General features: G+C 43.5%; 2 protein-coding genes across 2 annotated transcripts; both read right to left on the minus strand.

Moving 5' to 3' along the window:
- Positions 1-413: 413 nt before the first annotated feature.
- Positions 414-8,847, minus strand: LOC120054622 (platelet glycoprotein V). The gene is made up of 2 exons (XM_039002111.1): positions 8,809-8,847; positions 414-7,130 (listed from the first exon to the last, which is right to left on the minus strand). Exon 2 carries the CDS (start codon positions 7,123-7,125, stop codon positions 5,134-5,136), a length of 1,992 nt encoding a protein of 663 aa, XP_038858039.1. The 5' UTR covers positions 7,126-7,130; positions 8,809-8,847; the 3' UTR covers positions 414-5,133.
- A 2,077-nt stretch (positions 8,848-10,924) lies between these two features.
- LOC120055133 (urotensin-2B-like) lies at positions 10,925-12,313 on the minus strand. The gene is made up of 5 exons (XM_039003059.1): positions 12,214-12,313; positions 11,730-11,834; positions 11,549-11,586; positions 11,100-11,193; positions 10,925-10,950 (listed from the first exon to the last, which is right to left on the minus strand). The coding sequence occupies exons 1-5, from the start codon at positions 12,311-12,313 to the stop codon at positions 10,925-10,927; spliced, it is 363 nt and encodes a 120-aa protein (XP_038858987.1).
- Between the last annotated feature and the right edge of the window lie 5,416 nt (positions 12,314-17,729).

Raw genomic sequence — 17,729 nt, forward strand, 5'->3', positions numbered from 1 at the left:
ACATGGGTGTAAGGGACTTTGGGACAGATTTAAGGTGTTCTGAAACATGACATGGTGTGTTGTAACATCACTTAATCAAGAGTTGTGCAACACATTGCAAGAGACTGGGCGCACTAACCTGGAAAAGGTTGTAAACACTTATGGCAGAATTACATCCCTTCTTCTGTAATTTCCATATACTGTAAATGGAAATACCTCCTCTCATTGTACGTTCCCTGCTCTTATATAATAAACTCCAAAAAGGTCAAATGTACGGTATTATGCTCAAAGAAATGATACGAGAGTATCGTTTTGTGATAATACAAATGAATACGTTTGTCCAGGGTAATTCACGAGTACAACATTTACTTTTTCAAGACGAAGTTTCAAATGCTTTATCTTTTCTTTGCAAATCATCAAATGACGACAAAACATTGACAGGTCTTACATTTTTTTATTGATTAAGACAGTTCAAAGATCTGTAAGGTGTTAATCATATTCTTCTAAATCAAGGGAAATATGGCATTATATTTCAGATTCATGGACAAAAATACAGGCAATGACTACTAATACAAAAATTCAGCCCAGGGCTCAATGCGATACACCAGTCATCCATTAGGCTAATGTACTTGACCCGAGTCTTTATATTCAGAAGATGGTACATGGAAGGTTGTTCAGATGTATTGAATCACAGTACAGTTGAGTTTAACGATATGATTGACAGTTGACAGGTCAGATGGCATTAGTCTGTGATCATTGTCTTGATTCCTTTGGTTAGGTATGGCCAGCCTGTTGGTAACGTAGTATGTATGTTTATCTGCAGGCAAATAATAATAACAAGCAATAATGATCGTGCATGAATGCATAATGAAGTTATTAACTGCTATAATATTCATAAATTGCTATACGAATATACAATTATTAAACATCAATAGCAAAATGCATATACAATTAATGAAGCTTTGTAAATATAGCAACAACAGAACAATATGAATGCCAAAAGTGGGATGCAGTAACATGTGGTGAGGCAGGCCAACGCTAGAGCAGGCTAAATTGGCAGTGGCTATTTAGTGTAAAATATAGCATGTGGTGCAGGCATCAAACAATATATAAAGCTAGTAGGCAAGCCAAACAAAAAAAATACTTGGCATGCAAAAAACAGGCCTCCATTTGCATAAAAACATCTGCATGACGTGTCAGCTAACTACAATGTAGCATTAAGAAAACGAATCAATGAATCAAAATGTCTGTTTGACTTGAACTATAAGCATACAGCAACCATTAGCAGCCGAAATGCTACTCAAAACAAATGCCCTTGTTTAGCAGATCCGACCCGCTTGCTTACAGCTGTACAAGAGTCGGACAGACTTCCTGTGTAGATTAAGACACTGCAGAGCCTGCGTGATATTGCTCGGAAAACGTACCTCAATCCAGGCATGAGAAATGCCTTGTACTCCAAATTGTCCCATTATCCCAACTGTTACGCATAGAAGATTTAACGAATGCTAGTTTTTCCAGAAAACAGTCCTTTTCGTCCTAATATTAGGTAGCCGAAGCAACAGCAGCCATTTAGGAATGGCAGTGTCAACAAATCAGCTCCTTTGTTGTTCAATGCGACATGCCGTTCCACAATGGCTGCTGTGGCTACTAGCTAGCATGAGGATAAAAACAACAGTTTTCAATCTTTTCGGTGTAACAGCTGGGATAAGAGGACAATTCGGAATACAACACATTTCTCATCTCTGAATTGAGGTGCGTTTTCCGAGCCATATCTCGCGCCAGCTCCGGGGTGTCTTAATCTACACAGGAAGCCTGTCTGACCCTAGTGCAGCTATAAGTAGTGATGGGAAACCGAGGCTTTCTTAAGGCTTCGGCGCTTTCACCAAATTGTGCCGAAAAACGGTTAATTACGCAGAGCTTTATTATGTTCACAATGCACATTAGTGACCTCTGCTGGTCAGCAATAAATAGCAGTGTGTGATTATCAGAGATATTTTCCCCCCCATTGTTTTCATTATAGCATCGTGGCACAGCGGTATGTCGTTGGCTTTAGTAGCCTAATCAGTTGGAATACTAGGTTCACATCTTACATCATGCTTGACTATTTTGCAAAAACTTAATCTATGGCACTATTTAGGATGCATAAGACAGAAGCTTATACTATACTATATAAAACAAATTTGAGCAACAGTGCAGAAAGAATACTTTTCTAAATAGTGTGCCTTCAACGGGATTCGACCCGAACCCTCACGTCCATGACTGTTACATAGTTCCCTCGTCTATCTGCTAAGCTACCGGTTAGGTGAAACTTTTTGTACAAAATCCTAACTGTATTTGTATGTACGGTGTCCAGTAGAGGTCAGTGTTTGAAATCAGCTTGGAATCGGAAAAGGCACCGGAACAACGGCGTGATCAGTGGGATCTTGCGTTTGGCAGCATACGGTTTGAAAAAGCACGTGATCAAACAAAGCTTCAGAGGTCATTGATAACGTACTGCTGATAAAGTCATACACGCATCGGCAGACATCTTAGAGGTTAGCTGCTTAGCGATTTCGGCGCATACCTTGGAGCGCCGGTATCAAACGTAACATCACTAGCTGTAAGCAAGTGGGTCAGATCTGCTGGCTAGTTCTTGTTGAGTGAATTCCTTTTCTGTTTCTTTCTTCAATGTAATAACGTTTTGTACTCGCATTGTCATTGACGCATACTTTCTTGGATTATTTTGGAGAGTTTCACCTTAGAGTTTGTTGTGCTCTTTCCTGTATGAGTTCGTGAAGGACCTGAATAAAGGGGAGGTGCCCGCATACTTGCCTGTTTTTATACTTGACCATAGAGTTTGCTTAGAGGGCACACCAGACACGAATGCCCTCTCTCCACCTCCATGCCCCAGACTGGAGGAATTCTAAACAGTAAAGCAGCACAATGTCTGAAGTTCAAATTTTGCCTTTAATCTAAACATTCTGATATGGGGGCCCAAGTTCTTCACACGGTACGTGGCTGTGTGGTTGAGTGGGTAGAATTCACTATTTAATCAGTCTCCTGTTGCTAATCTTTCTAAACAAAGCACAGAAAAAATTAAGATAAGTTGATTTAACATGGACTTTAACATTTTTGAGTTATTATTTTATTGAGTCCATGTTAAGTCTATCGCAAGTCTGAATCGGGCCCGGTGTGCTCAGTATACGAAGGGTGGTTCAGCACAACAGTTTAGTCCTGAAGACTGACTGAGTGGACTAAGACAATGTTTTGACAACATAAAGAGTTGTCATTTTGATTTGTAACGTCATTATAATCTCACAATGGGCCTGGCAACAGTAGCCTATAATTAGTGCCATTGTCTACCCTAGGAAAAGTATTCAATTCCCAGTATTTTCTTACATTTTTTAACTCAAATAAAATCATCCCCAATCAATATTTACGCTATAAACCATTGTCATTTCAAAATCATTTGATTGTATGAGAGACAGTCTGCCAAAACATGCTTTTTGTGTTTAGATGCTGCCTTTTACATGCACTGAAACACCAGAAATGGTTTTCACAAGACAATCTTAACACCAATATTCAAATTGAAGAACCACTTTCTGAATCTCCATTCTGTTTTCAAATACATTCACCGTATTATAACACTGGCATTGGGTTTACATTCAAACACCCTCCAAACACCAGATCTCAGCTTACGTGAACTACTTTTCATGGTTTCACAACACAATGATGGTGTTTTGAGTCTTTCTATTTTAACAGTGTAGTTCTCAAATAGCCTACATGAGAATGATCTGCCATCACAAGAGTAATGGAATAAAACAAATGTTTTATAGGCAACTTTGTACATGGTGATAAATGAATGCCAATGCCTGATACAGTTTTTCATGTGGATGCTTGTTTTTGTTTTGGAAGGAAACATTGCAGTGAACATTTCCAAACGAAAAATGTCTTACTACACTATGATATTGAGAAATGGTGTACTTGAGCTTCCCATTTTTAGGACTGAGATAGGAGCCTCATCGTATCTGTTTCGTAGTGTCCCGTGAGTCAAAAGAAAAGCATCAGCTCACCTACAATACATGAAGCTTAACACCTTGTTTCTGCTTTTTTTCAATGTGTTAATACATTTAAATGACTGCAATTGGTCTTGTGATGTGTGGGGGTCATCCAAAAGTCACCTAATTTTCAGAATTCACACCTGTCGGCCTACCAAGATGTCTCTGAGCAGTTAAATAGTAAGATATCAGTACCTCACTTACATTTTTGTCTCTCTGTAAGTGTGTGTGTGTGTGTGTGTGTGTGTGTGTGTGTGTGTGTGTGTGTGTGTGTGTGTGTGTGTGTGTGTGTGTGTGTGTGTGTGTGTGTGTGTGTGTGTGTGTGTGTGTGTGTGTGTGTGTGTGTGTAATATGCAGGCATATTAGGATCCCTCATAGCTGCTAGTGGGAAAGGCAGGAATAAGATAATCCTATGACATCAGGACATTTTTATTCATGCGGTTAGGCTTACTTTCCCCAGCTGCAGAAACAGTATGACCTCTATCAACTGACACGTTTCTGTCTAACTAATAAGCCACGACAACGTTATTTTCCACTGGTTAGATGTTGCCAATCTTTGTATCGCTGAAAGAATGCATACTGTCACCATATGGCCATTAATTTAAGCATATGCTTTGACTTTACCCTATGATAGAGACTGGCAAATTCCTAGGAGTAATACAAGGTTGCTTAGCTTGTACTCCAGAGGTGAATTTTACCCACTGCTTAGTGGACATATGGTTCACCCAATACAATTGAGAAACTGTTCGCTAGGTCCGTGTAGTCATCAATACCGACATCCGTTATTTTCACAATAATAATAAAAAAGAGCTAGCCTAACTCTATAATGGTCTGGCTCTTTGGACCAATGTTGTGACTGTCCTCTCCCCCTGAGAGGATCATTATTTGGTCCTGTTGTTCAAAGCTTCTACCACTGGGAGGAGACGAGATATGCCTAATGAATAAATCGTCAGCTACACTCTTCTAATACTAAAGAACTTCACACAATGCAGACAACGTTGGCTTGTGCTTTACATTGACAGATTTCCAAGGTTTTGTTCCACTATTCTTTTAAAAACTGTTTCACCACAACGATACTCTCGACACATACTGTGCTGTATCTTCGCATTTGGTGAAGCTACAGTTCATCTGGGTCTTTCTGCTTCCTCTCTGATATGATGGTGTGTTTCCTGTTTGTGAGTATTGCTCCTAGGTCTTCCGTGGCCTGGTGGAGACGGTACATCCCGTACATGGCAGCCAGAATCAGGGCCACGCCTGTGGCCACTAGAAGGATATGGAGAGCCATGAGGAACCCAACGTAAGCCCCATTGGGTGGCAGCGTCCACAGGTAAACCCAGCCCTTTAGGCGGATGTTGTGCACAAACTCGAGCCCGTTCTCAAACACCAGCCTGTCGTGAAAGGGCGGGGATAGGAAATGGACGGGGAGCGATTCAGTGCCCATAGGCTTGAATATATAGTCGTCGTCAAGAATGTCGAGAACGTCGGCGGTCGGTGTAGCAGCTGTTGTGCGCCTCAACCCAGGTGTGGTGAACCTGACACTCTCAGTAGGATTTTCTGTTTGTTGGGTTGATGGAGCCTCGGGTGCAGTAGTTGTGGGTGTGAATTCTACAGCCTCTTGCTCCTCAAGAGCTGTAGTGGAAACGACATGGATGAGTTCAATCGAAGAGCGGGTGGTGCGGCTGCTCGAGGGTGTGGTAACGTCACACTTAAACTCTTCGTCGAGTAGGGAACCAAGTGGGCGGAGAAGTAGAGGGTACGGATTACGACATATCACATCCGTCAGATCACTAACCATGCCTTCATTAAGCTTTATCCAACTTGCAATGTCTCTGATGCCACACCTGCAGTCCCATGGGTTGCCACTCAGAGTAACAACCCTTAAACCCTCTGCAGTAGAGAAGACCTCCCCCGGAAGGGTCCGCAGCTGGTTGTTCTTCAGCTCGATGCTGGCCAAACTGGGGTTGCCCTTAAATATGTCCTCAGAAAGGGAGCGAAGCTTGTTGTCATTCAGGAGCAGAGTGTTCATATTGGCCAGCTTGGAGAAGATATCTGGATGTAGATCCTGGATGTCGTTGGACTTGAGGGAAAGCTTCTGGAGGTTGGGCAGGCAGCAAAAGAGGTCAGGGGGCAGCTCCCTCAGCTTGTTGTTGAGGTGCAGGGAGAGCCTCTCCATCCCGCTCATGTTGGCAAACAGGCTCCAGGGCACGGTGCTGAGGTTGGTGGCATACAGGTAGAATTCCTTCATCCCGGGCATTTGGCCCATCAACTTATCAGGCAGTGACAGCAGAGGGTTTTTGTAGATGGTGAGCTTGGTGAGTTTGGGAAGGTGGTAGAAGCTTTCATTCGGGACGCCCTGGAGCTGGTTGGAGGACATGGTGAGGGTCATGAGGTTGCCTAGGGCCCAGAACACCTCGGGGGGGATGTGGGCGATCTGGTTGTTGTGCAGTTTGAGCTCCAGGAGGTTGGCCAGCTCATCGAAGGCGCCTACCTCCAGCCGCTCTAGCTTGTTGTTGTAGAGCATGAGGAACTGCAACCGCGTCAATGAGTGGAACAAGGTGGGGGGCAGCTGCTGCAGGGAGTTTCTCCCCAAGTTGAGATAGCGCAGGCTACTCAGTCCGTGGAAAACATTGGGGGCGAGGTGAGCGATGGCGTTGTTACTGACGTCCAGTTCGTGCAGGTTGGCCAGACCCTCAAACAACACGGGAGCGATGGACTCCAGACGATTGTCATCCAGATGCAGCTGCTCCAGGCTGACCAAGCGGCTGAACACCCGGGAAGGGAGGCTGGAGAGGGCGTTGGATGACAGCTTGATGGAGAGGAGCTGCGGGGCCACATGGAAGGCCTCAGGGTGGATGGTGTCCAGAGGGCTTTGGCTGATGCCTAAACGCAGCATAAGGGGCAACATGGCCAGACTCTGTTCGTTCAGAACCTTCATGTTGGTGCCATTCAGCTGAAGTAGGTACATGTTGGTGGGCATGCCTTTGGGCACGTCCCTGATGTTGCCCACACATTTGACGGCCCCCTCTAGGTTGCACATGCAGCTGCTAGGGCAGACCATGCTGTCGGTGAGCAAAGGCTGGACCAGGAGAAAGAGTAATACGCTCCACATGGTGCCTATTGAAGGGAAAAATGTGTTAAGATCAAAATCTGCTGATCATCAATATTAGGCTAGTACTGTATATGACAAGTTGCTAGATTAAAGGTGAAGCTCAGTGTTTTCCAACTTCTTGTTAGATGGTTCCTCACCTTGAAAGTAGTCTATGGGCCAAAAAACATTGCTTGGTTGCCCCTATTAGTGGTGCGTGGGTCAGCTGTATAAAAAAAATACGGGAAATATGTTCTGTAAAAAAGATTCTAAAAATGACTTCAGTTTGACCGGTTGTGAGGAAATAGAAAGCTGTGAAAACGACCCAACATTTTTCTGATAAGATTTCAATTTGGCTCGGATGCATATTTTATGTGGTTGAAATACTATCGGTTTTTATGATGCTGATAAAGATACCGTCTGTAGAGGTGCTATCTAACTGCGCATTCACATTCTCTCAAGATGCTGAAAGAAAGAAATCCTATTTCTCCACTCCTATTCCCGAGTCAAAATTTAGCCTACATTTGGTGTATAATTTTACTGCAAGAAGTGCTTAATTCTTCAGGAGTTAACATTATGGTTATGTGAGAGGTGTTGTGGAAAATATTGAGTCAAATATTTGCACAGATACCGGAACCTGTAGATTCAGTTAGACTTTATTACAAAGTAACAGAGCCGAGCAATTTTATGGAACAGCTGAATTCTCTTATCACAGAGCCCTGCCTTTATAGTATTCCGTCTTTGCATAACGTATAGAATCCCCTCCCTCTATATGAAAATAACTTCCCTTGACCTTTCTCCACCATTATCTTTCCGTCTCAGTTCTTGCTTGTTAACGCCCACATCTGACGCTGTCTAGGTTATAATGGTGGCGGGGCCCTGGTCATATATGTTCCATTCCTTTATATAGCCATTCTGTCTCAGCACTTCAAAGTGGACAGTCTAGATGCTGCTAATAATGGAAACGTTATCATAGTGATGAGTTTTGCTCCCAGAGAGGTTACATTTTAAGTCATTTAGCAGATGCTCTTATCCAGAGCGACTTACAAGTACATACATTCATACTTTTTTTTGTACTGGCCCCCCGTGGGAATCGAACCCACAACCCTGGCGTTGCAAGCGCCATGCTCTACCAACTGAGCCACACGGGGCTCTAGATTATAGATTATAGGTTATAGATTTCAGTTTCAATTCAACCCGTCTGAACAGTAGGCTACAGTTCCCTAGGCGTGACATCTTGTGACTGTCGAATTTCTATAGCACCTCACAATCATCCATCATCCTCTTTTACCATTTCACCAATTCTTTCCCAAACAGTACTTTTCAGGCCCTCCCTTCTCTTTATCTTCAACTCTCCATTTCGCAGCTTTTCTCTTATTGAATTAAACTCGACATTGTCCTTTTTTTTTTTGCCTGTTCCCAAAAGCATTTGGCGATTGGCGTGTAAGCTACTTGGCGCCTGTACAGTTAGGCCCTGAAGCTTAGGCTTACGCACTAATGCCAGATAGCCTAAAATAATTCAATAAAATCCTCAATGTAGCCTATAAATATAAACTGCACAAGAATGATACGTTTATGGACTTGAGGCATTTTTTTCTCTCTTTATTTAACCAAACAAATAATCAATGCACAGTACTAGAGTTTCTGTACTTTATAATAAACAGAAAAGGAATGCAGTAGTAGACTGATGCAATGAATTCTGCCTACCTTTCAAACGAGACGCACCACAGCAGACTTGTTGTGTTGCTCTTGTTCCTTATATGCCTGGTAATTGAGAGACTTAATAGGATGCGTCTCCATTTCCGTATAATTTATCTTAGCAGGATGCTCAGACCACATGCAAGCCCGTGTTCCGGTCAACAGGCCGCTGAACATGGCGAGATAAGACCCACATTACAATATATCAGTTATAGACTGGACGGTTGCCAATGCTGCTGCTTCCTGTTCCCCGTAACATTCTCATGGAGTAGGTTTAAATGGTTTTCTCTGTTCTATTTTGGTGTGCTTGCGTGCATTTGTGTATGGTTGCGAGCTTAGCTGTTTGTCTGCGTTTTTTGTTTTGATTAGGCCATGAGTGATGAATAATTCACCCTATCCTGTTGTAGTCAGGTCTACACTTCTACCGCTTCAGGTAAGTCAGTGGTGCTTCATAGCCACACGTTTCTCTCCAATATTCCATTGTGGTTTTCAGACAGGGCAGCTGATTGCACAGGCTTACTGGTTTCTCAGATGTCCCTCCACTCCCATCTATCTCTCTGTAGGGTTCAGAGAGCCCTATCATTGGTGCAACTGCCCAATGTTCAGACCTAGCCAATGACTCGGCTCCCAAATGCACCACCAAAGTGACAATGAGGGAAGAGAGGCAGAGACCATGGCAGAAAAACAAAGTCATGGGCAGAGCAATAATTCTCAGCTGAGCCAAAATTGTAGAACTGTAAATTACATAGTTTTACCACGACTAAAACAAAACTGGTAAAATGTAATTAAAACAATACATTTTTGGTGCAAGATTGAATAGCCTAAATAATATGTATTATTTACATAACAATGTGTAAATAATACTGTATTTAAGGTGGTAATCAGCAGTTGAGACAATAACAAAGTGTCCTCACCGCCCCTGTCTCTGTAAAAAAAGCTGAGGGATGGAGTTGGAGAAATGTAACCACTCTCAAATTCATACAGATGTAGGATCTTCATTTGGTCACTCTTTTGCTCATGAGGATGTTACTGCACTGGCTCAAACTGGCTCAAATTAAGATCCTACATCTGTAGACAGAGGTATGGATGCAAGGACTGACCATCCATGATATCAAAATGATAGTTTTAACCATGTTTTGAGGCTATACAGGTACCCCCCCAAAAATGTACTTATAAGGCGTGTGCACCTCAATGGACTTTCTCACTCTCATACTGGACACGATTATTGCCAGATCTTGTCTTTGCGACTGAGTCGTAAAGGTGTTTCATTCAGGCAAAAGATATAGCCTAAAGATAGCCAAACATTTCCAAAACAGCCCTGGTCCTTACATTTCACATTTTTGTCATTTAGCAGACGCTCTTATCCAGTGATTTACAATTCAGGGGTTGATCTAACCATTTATTTCTCTATTCCTGGAGTGACATAATCACTGGTAGCCAAGACACAAGCTAGCATGATAATATATAGTTTATTAAATGAAGGAAACGGTAACACATTCATCAAAGCAATACTGATATTTCATCAAAACAATACTGATATTTGACAATGGAAAGTACATGAATTGCGTCACTGCACCCATTTACCACTAGAGGAAGACAAAGTCAACATGTTGAGAAGAGGACACTTACTCTGGGCGTGGAAACATGGACCAAGTCCTTTGTCAGCAGACTAATATGTTAGGTTGGGACAACAATACGTTCCATTCTTAGAGAAATGCTGATAACTCCTTGTCATCGCAAAAGTTGGAGTCCTGTAGAGAAGCATCTGAAACATTACATCCAATACAGAACTGTCCATCAAGTAGTTTCAGTCGTTTGAGGTAATTATGCACTACAAGGTAATTATGCAAAACAACACAAATAAAATGTCACCTTATGCCCACCCTGATTTAGACCCAACAGTCATTGAACCTATTATAAATACCTGTAGACGCCCGATACTGCGACATCAGCACAGAGGTTACAGCACAGTGATGAGTACATTATAGTAGTAGTATATTAGTTATGTTACAACATTTAAACATTTGGTAATGGGTGAGTTGTGTTGATGTCTGTGAGCGTGTTGAGTCTTTGGAGCGTTAGGGCAATGCAGCAGGACTCAGAGGTTCTTCTCTCCCTTAGGCTGTCATACACAGTACTTCCAGAAACAGGCTGTGGACACAGAGAAAACACCGTTCAGTCTCTTGCTCTATTACAAGGAGGAGAATAATTTTGTTGTAAAATGAAGACCACTATAGGAAATGAAATGTGTTATGACTGAAATCAGTGCCATCGGCGACAATAAGCAATAAGAAACTTACGCTCAGCCCTTTTCCTCGGTATGGACTCGTCCTCTGCTAGTGTGTTTGATGAGATCTCCCTTTCCAGCTCTAAGTCCACCTTCAAAGCCTCTATCTGTAAGGAGAGAACACAGTGGTTACAGACGGCCAAAGGATCCCCGTGTCGGTCTTTATGGAAGGTGCCGTCTCTCAGGTAAGGTAATCCCTATCCAAGGCCATGAGAGATTATGCTGCTAGAGCTCTCATTTGAACTCCGTCAGACAATAGGTAGATTTGCTTGATGTAAAGGCTAAATCCCAGGGGAATTTTCAGTGTCTCAGTCAAGGAGAACTATGTTTACCTGTTCATCTCATAAACCCTGCTTAAGAAGCATGCCGTCTTCTCAGCTGGATGAAATATATGACTGCACAGAACACACCAATTGCTTAAACTGTTGCACTCTGTGTGTACGAAACACTTGAATGACCTACCTCCTTCAGCTCCGCTAGCTTGTTGGCAAACTCTAAACCTGCAGAGAAGAAAAAATGTGTTAGCGTAAACGGCAAACCTGAGGAACAGTCCATGTAATATTATATATACACATCCTTCTATTTTTTACATTGACAAACACTGTAGTGTGTGTGTGTGTGTGATATACTGTAAAAACCTTACCTAAAGCGTCGCTTCTTTCAATAGGTTCTAAGCTTCTATGTAGTAACAATGCTAGAATCTTGTTCTGGGCATCTGTGTCTCCTCTTTGGGGATATACATGGTTTCCTGAATATGTGGAAAAAACGGCAGTACATCTGATTTACTGTAAACAACTTCAAAAGCACCTAGTGTACATAAATATATAATTACACAATATCCCCTTTAAACTGAGCCACATTCACAGTGTAGTATTAACAGTATTGTTAGACGAACACAATTGAATTGCCAAGCAAACACTAAATGACTTCGCCATAGAATACCAACAAAACAATTATTCATATGCTTTTGCATGCTCACAGTATAACAACTGACAATGCATGCAAACAGCTGGGAATTAACCCATAGTTGTAACCAGCGTCCTCAGACTGCCTACATCTTCAGGTAGTCTATGCCTCAAATAGGCCAGCATCTAGTACACATTCATTCACCAAACCAGCAGACTCACCAGGGTTGAAGATGCTTCTGCCCTCCACACTGACTACCCCTTGTAGAAGCAGAAAAGCTAGCAGTCCCAGCCAGTAGTTCACAGAGACAAAACTGTCCATGTCAACGAAGCAACGGTCCCAAAGAAGTGCTTACTGTAGTATCAACTCGTTCTCAACCTGCCCCAGCAATCCACTGCCTTTGGTCCATCCCAGCTATACTTTTATCCTGTCAGATGTGGAAGAAGGAGGGAGGGGGGGACAGGCAGTCAGCCCCCCCAGTGCACTCAATCAATAGGTAGTAACCATGGCTTTCGTCAATGGACCACCGTCCTTTGCAAGAGGGACCATGTAGTGGCTGACAGAAATATGACGATCTGGATCCGTGGCCAGCGGCTCTTCATCAACACGACAGATACAAAGCCAGCAGAGTGAGAAAGTCGTATATCACCTGTTATTTACGGGAGATGACAGTCAGATGTTCTTGGCACTTTGTCCTTTTCTTTTACATGAATTACTTCCTTAAGAATATAGAGGGAGAATCTTGGACGGGGAGAAGAGGGGGAGAAGTGAATTGATTCTGTCCCTATAAAGTGCACCATGCCCAGAGATGAGCTCTTCAATCTTGGCTCCAGGTCTGAGCATCGGCACCAATGTGGGGCTGATTGAACATCCATCACCGAGGTCAAACCACGTGACCCCGGCTGTTGTAGCCGGACTCACAACTCTGTCAGTATAATGGCTGCTGTGTTTATGTACGGCAGTTTTAGTTAAATGAAATGCCTGGCACCCATTTTGATTGGCCTGTTTCTGTCATAAAGCTTCTTGAGTGCTGTTTCATTGACACCTTTGTCTTCCTCTGAGGAAGTTATTGACGTGTAGTTGTGCCTCTCATCCCAAATAAACATCACATATCCTTATAATACGGATTTCGGGGCTTGAGGATTTAGAGAACCTGGTTGAGTGAGTCACAGTGAATTAACCGTGTAACATCAAGGATATATTGCATCTTGTGAAACAGTCCGGTCCTCTTGTGGAAAATATAGTCAATAACTTGATGGATCTCCAGGCATGACTCACATTGCAGAGCAAAACGTTCCTAGACACTGTCTGTACCTCTGGCTGTATGGTGTACTTTTGGAATCATTCAATAAATGAAGTTCTATAATAGTGTCAACTGTCAAAGCAGATGGTGTTATGTCCTGACAGATTGCTCTGATGAAAGCCATATCTGATATCCTTGAAGTAGTACATCTATAGGGAATCATTTGTTTCCTTCTATTGTGATAAGAAGTAATTTGACAATCCATTTTTGAACTCAAATACAATTTTATTTGTCACATGCGCCAAATACAACAGGTGTGGACTTCACCGTAGACTTTACCTCCCTTTCCCAACAATGCAGAGTAAAAAGGAAGAAAAGATTAGCAAAGAAAAAAAAGAAATACTTTATTAATAAAATAACAATAACGAGGCTATATACAAGAGTATCGGTACCGAGTCAATGTGCAAGGGTACGAGGTAGTTGGGGTAATATGTACATGTAGGCAGGGGTTAAAGTGACTAGGCAATCAGGATACATAATAAACAGAGTAGCAGCAGCGTATGGGTGCCATCAATTAGCTTAAATTCTCAGAGATTAAATTATATTTCTGGAAAAAAAATGTTGCAGGAATGATAATCGTATCTGTTTCTAACAACAGAAACGATTTCAGAACAATCTGAGATGGTGGGTGTAGAAATCCTCTTTCTTGTGCTTTTTTAGGAGGAACAACCAACATCTATATGTTAAGACTGCCAAGGCTCAGGGAAAGACCCAGATGCAGACAGCTTCGAAGTAACAAAAGTGTATTACTCAAACAGGGGGGCAGGCAAACGACAGGTCAAGGGCAGGCAAAGGTCAGTAGTCCAGAGCAGAGTCCGAAAGCTACAGAACGGCAGGCAGGTTCAAGGTCAGGACAGGCAGAGGTCAGTAATCCAGGGTGGTATGGCAAGGTACAGAACAACAGTTAGGCTCAGGGTCAGGGCAGGCAGAATGGTCAAAACCGGGAAAGCTAGAAAACAGGAACTAGAGACAGACAGGAGCACGGGAAGAAACACTGGTAGGCTTGACGAAACAAAACGAACTGGCAACAGACATTCAGAGAACACAGGTATAAGTGTATAAGAACACAGGTATAAATCAATAAAAAAGTGGTCAGATGAAGCAGATGCTAAGCTACAGGACTGTTTTGCTAGCACAGACTGGAATTTGTTCCGGAAAAATCCTCCGATGGTATTGAGCAGTACACCACATCAGTCATTGGCTTCATCAATAAGTGCATCGATAACGTTGTCCCCACAGTGACCATACGTACATACCCCAACCAGAAGCCATGGATTACAGGCAACATCCACACTGAGCTAAAGGCTAGAGCTGCCGCTTTCAAGGAGCGGGACTCTAACCCGGACGCTTATAAGAAATCCTGAAATGCCCTTTGACGAACCATCAAACAGGCAAAGCTTCAATACAGGACTAAGATCGAATCGTACTACACCGGCTCTGACGCTCGTCGGATGTGGCAGGGCTTGCAAACCATTACAGACTACAAAGGGAAGCACAGCCGAGAGCTGCCAAGTGACACAAGCCTACCAGACGAGCTAAACTACTTCTATGCTCGCTTCGAGGTAAATTCACAAGGCCGCAGGGCCAGACGGATTACCAGGATGTGTACTGCGAGCATGCGCTGACCAACTGGCAAATGTCTTCACTGACATTTTCAACCACTCCCTGTCCGAGTCTGTAATACCAACAAGTTTTAAGCAGACCACCATAGTCCCTGTACCCAAGAACACTAAGGTAACCTGCCTAAATGACTACCGACCCGTAGCACTCACGTCTGTAGCCATGAAGTGCTTTGAAAGGCTGGTCATGGCTCACAACAACACCATTACCCCAGAAACCCTAGGCCCACTCCAATTTGCATGCCCGCCCCAACAGATCCCCAGATGATGCAATCTCTATTGCACTCCACACTGCCCTTTCCCACCTATACAGAAGGAACACCTATGTGAGAATGCTATTCATTGACTACAGCTCAGCGTTCAACACCATAGTGCCTTCAAAGCTCATCAATAAGCTAAGGACACAGGGACTAAACTACTCCCTCTGCAACTGGATCCCGTACTTCCTGACGGGCCGCCCTCAGGTGGTAAGGGTAGGTAACAACACATCCACCACGCTGATCCTCAACACAGGGGCCCCTCAGGGGTGCATGCGCAGCCCCCTCCTGTACTCCCTGTTCACTCATGACTGCAAGGCCAGGCACGACTCCAACACCATCATTAAGTTTGCCAACGACACAACGGTGGTAGACCTGATCACCGACAACGACAAGACAGCCTATAGGGAAGAGGTCAGAGACCTGGCCGTGTGGTGCCAGGACAACAACCTCTCCCTTAACATGATCAAGACAATGGAGATGATTGTGGACTTCAGGAAAAAGAGGATCGAGCACGCCCCCATTCTCATCGACGGGGCTGCAGTGGAGCAGGTTGAGAGCTTCAAGTTCCTTGGTGTCCACATCACCAACAATCTAACATGGTCCAAGCACACCAAGACAGTCGTGAAGAGGGCACGACAAAACCTATTCCCCCTCAGGAGACTGAAAAGATTTGGCATGGGTTCTCAGACCCTCTAAAGGATCTACACCTGCACCATTGAGAATGGTTGCATCACTGCCTGGTATGGCAACTGCTCAGCCTCCGACTGCAAGGCACTACAGAAGGTAGTGCGAACAGCCCAGTACATCACTGGGGCCAAGCTCCCTGCCACCCAGGACCTCTATACCAGGCAGTGTCAGAGGAAGGCCCTAGAAATTGTCAAAGACTCCAGCCACCGGGCCTCCCAGGTGGCGCAGTGGTCTAAGGCACTGCATCGCAGTGCTAGCTGTGCCACCAGAGACTCTGGGTTCGAGCCCAGGCTCTGTCGCAGCCGGACGCGGCCGGGAGGTCCATGTGGCGACGCACAATTGGCCTAGCGTCGTCCGGGTTAGGGAGGGTTTGGCTGGTAGGGATATCCTTGTCTCATCTCGCAGTAGTGACTCCTGTGGTGGGCAGGGCGCAGTGCGCGCTGACCAGGTCGCTAGGTGTACGGCGTTTCCTCCGACACATTGGTGCGCCTGGCTTCCGGGTTGGATGCGCGCTGTGTTAAGAAGCAGTGCGGCTTGGTTGGGTTGTGTTTCGGAGAACGCATGGCTCTCGACCTTCGTCTCTCCCGAGCCCGTACAAGACAGTAACTTCTAACAATTGGATGCCACGAAAAAGGGGATACATTTTTTTATTTTTTATTAAACATTTAAAAAGACTCCAGCCACCCTAGTCATAGAGAGTTCTCTATGCTACCGCACGGCAAGTGGAACCGGAGCACCAGGTCTAGGTCCAAGAGGCTTCTAAACAGCTACTACCCCCAAGCCATAAGACTGCTGAACACCCTCTTCCTCTTTTACTCTGCTGCTACTCTCTGTTGTTATCATCTATGCATAGTCACTTTAATAACTCTACCTACATGTACATATTACCTCAACTAACTGGTGCCCACACACATTGATCCTGTACCGGTACCCCCCTGTATATAGTCTCGCTATAGTTATTTTACTGATGCTCTTTAATTACTTGTTACTTTTATTTCTTATTCGTATTTTTTTTAAACTGCATTGTTTGGTTAGGGGCTCGTAAGTAAGCATTTCACTGTTGTACTCGGCGCATGTGACTAATAAAATTTGATAAGTACACTGGGGATAATGGGGAAGATGGGCGACACCTCAAGGGGGGTGGAGACAAGCACAAAGACAGGTGAAACAGATAAGGGTATGACAAAGACTAAGGGACCAGATGTTTTTTATAATGAGGGATACCTTGAGAAAATCGTACCTCTCTGAAAGTAAAATGGATGGTCCTCCCTTCAGTAAAATATGTTTTACCAGACCATCCCTGACCGCTTGAAAAAAAAACTTTACCCTCTCGTATACCCAAAAGAATAATTAAAACAAAGTGGATAGCAGAGAACATGCCTAACATTTGACTCTCACTCTGAGGACAGACCAGATTCTTAGATATGCAGTTTTACAAACTGTTCTTCACTTTGTAAGCATTACATGGCAAAGTAACCAGAAGGTTGTGGATTCGCAGACCACCGCAGACAAGGGTAGGTGTGGAAAGATCTCCATAATAAAAAAAGCACTGCATGAATCTATCATTTATTTGTGGTCTGAAAACAAATCTAGATTTTATAAACTCATTTCATTTACGTAATGTGTGTCATTTTACATTACTGGAGACAAGCAGAATATTTTGTAATACCACAATGGAGGATGACAATGAATGAGCGCGTGTTGCAGCTCCGGAGATGTATTGATCTATATTCTTTTGTTAAAAAAAGAGGATAGTCTAAGTTTGGAACAGGCCTAAAGTTGTCTATCAACTGTAAGAATTGAGCGCAACAGAACCAGTTACAACTGAAGTATCTGATCATCAATGAATTCGAGAAAAATCCATAGTT

Source organism: Salvelinus namaycush, chromosome 10 (assembly GCF_016432855.1).
Source record: "Salvelinus namaycush isolate Seneca chromosome 10, SaNama_1.0, whole genome shotgun sequence".
Taxonomy (NCBI): Eukaryota; Metazoa; Chordata; class Actinopteri; order Salmoniformes; family Salmonidae; genus Salvelinus; species Salvelinus namaycush.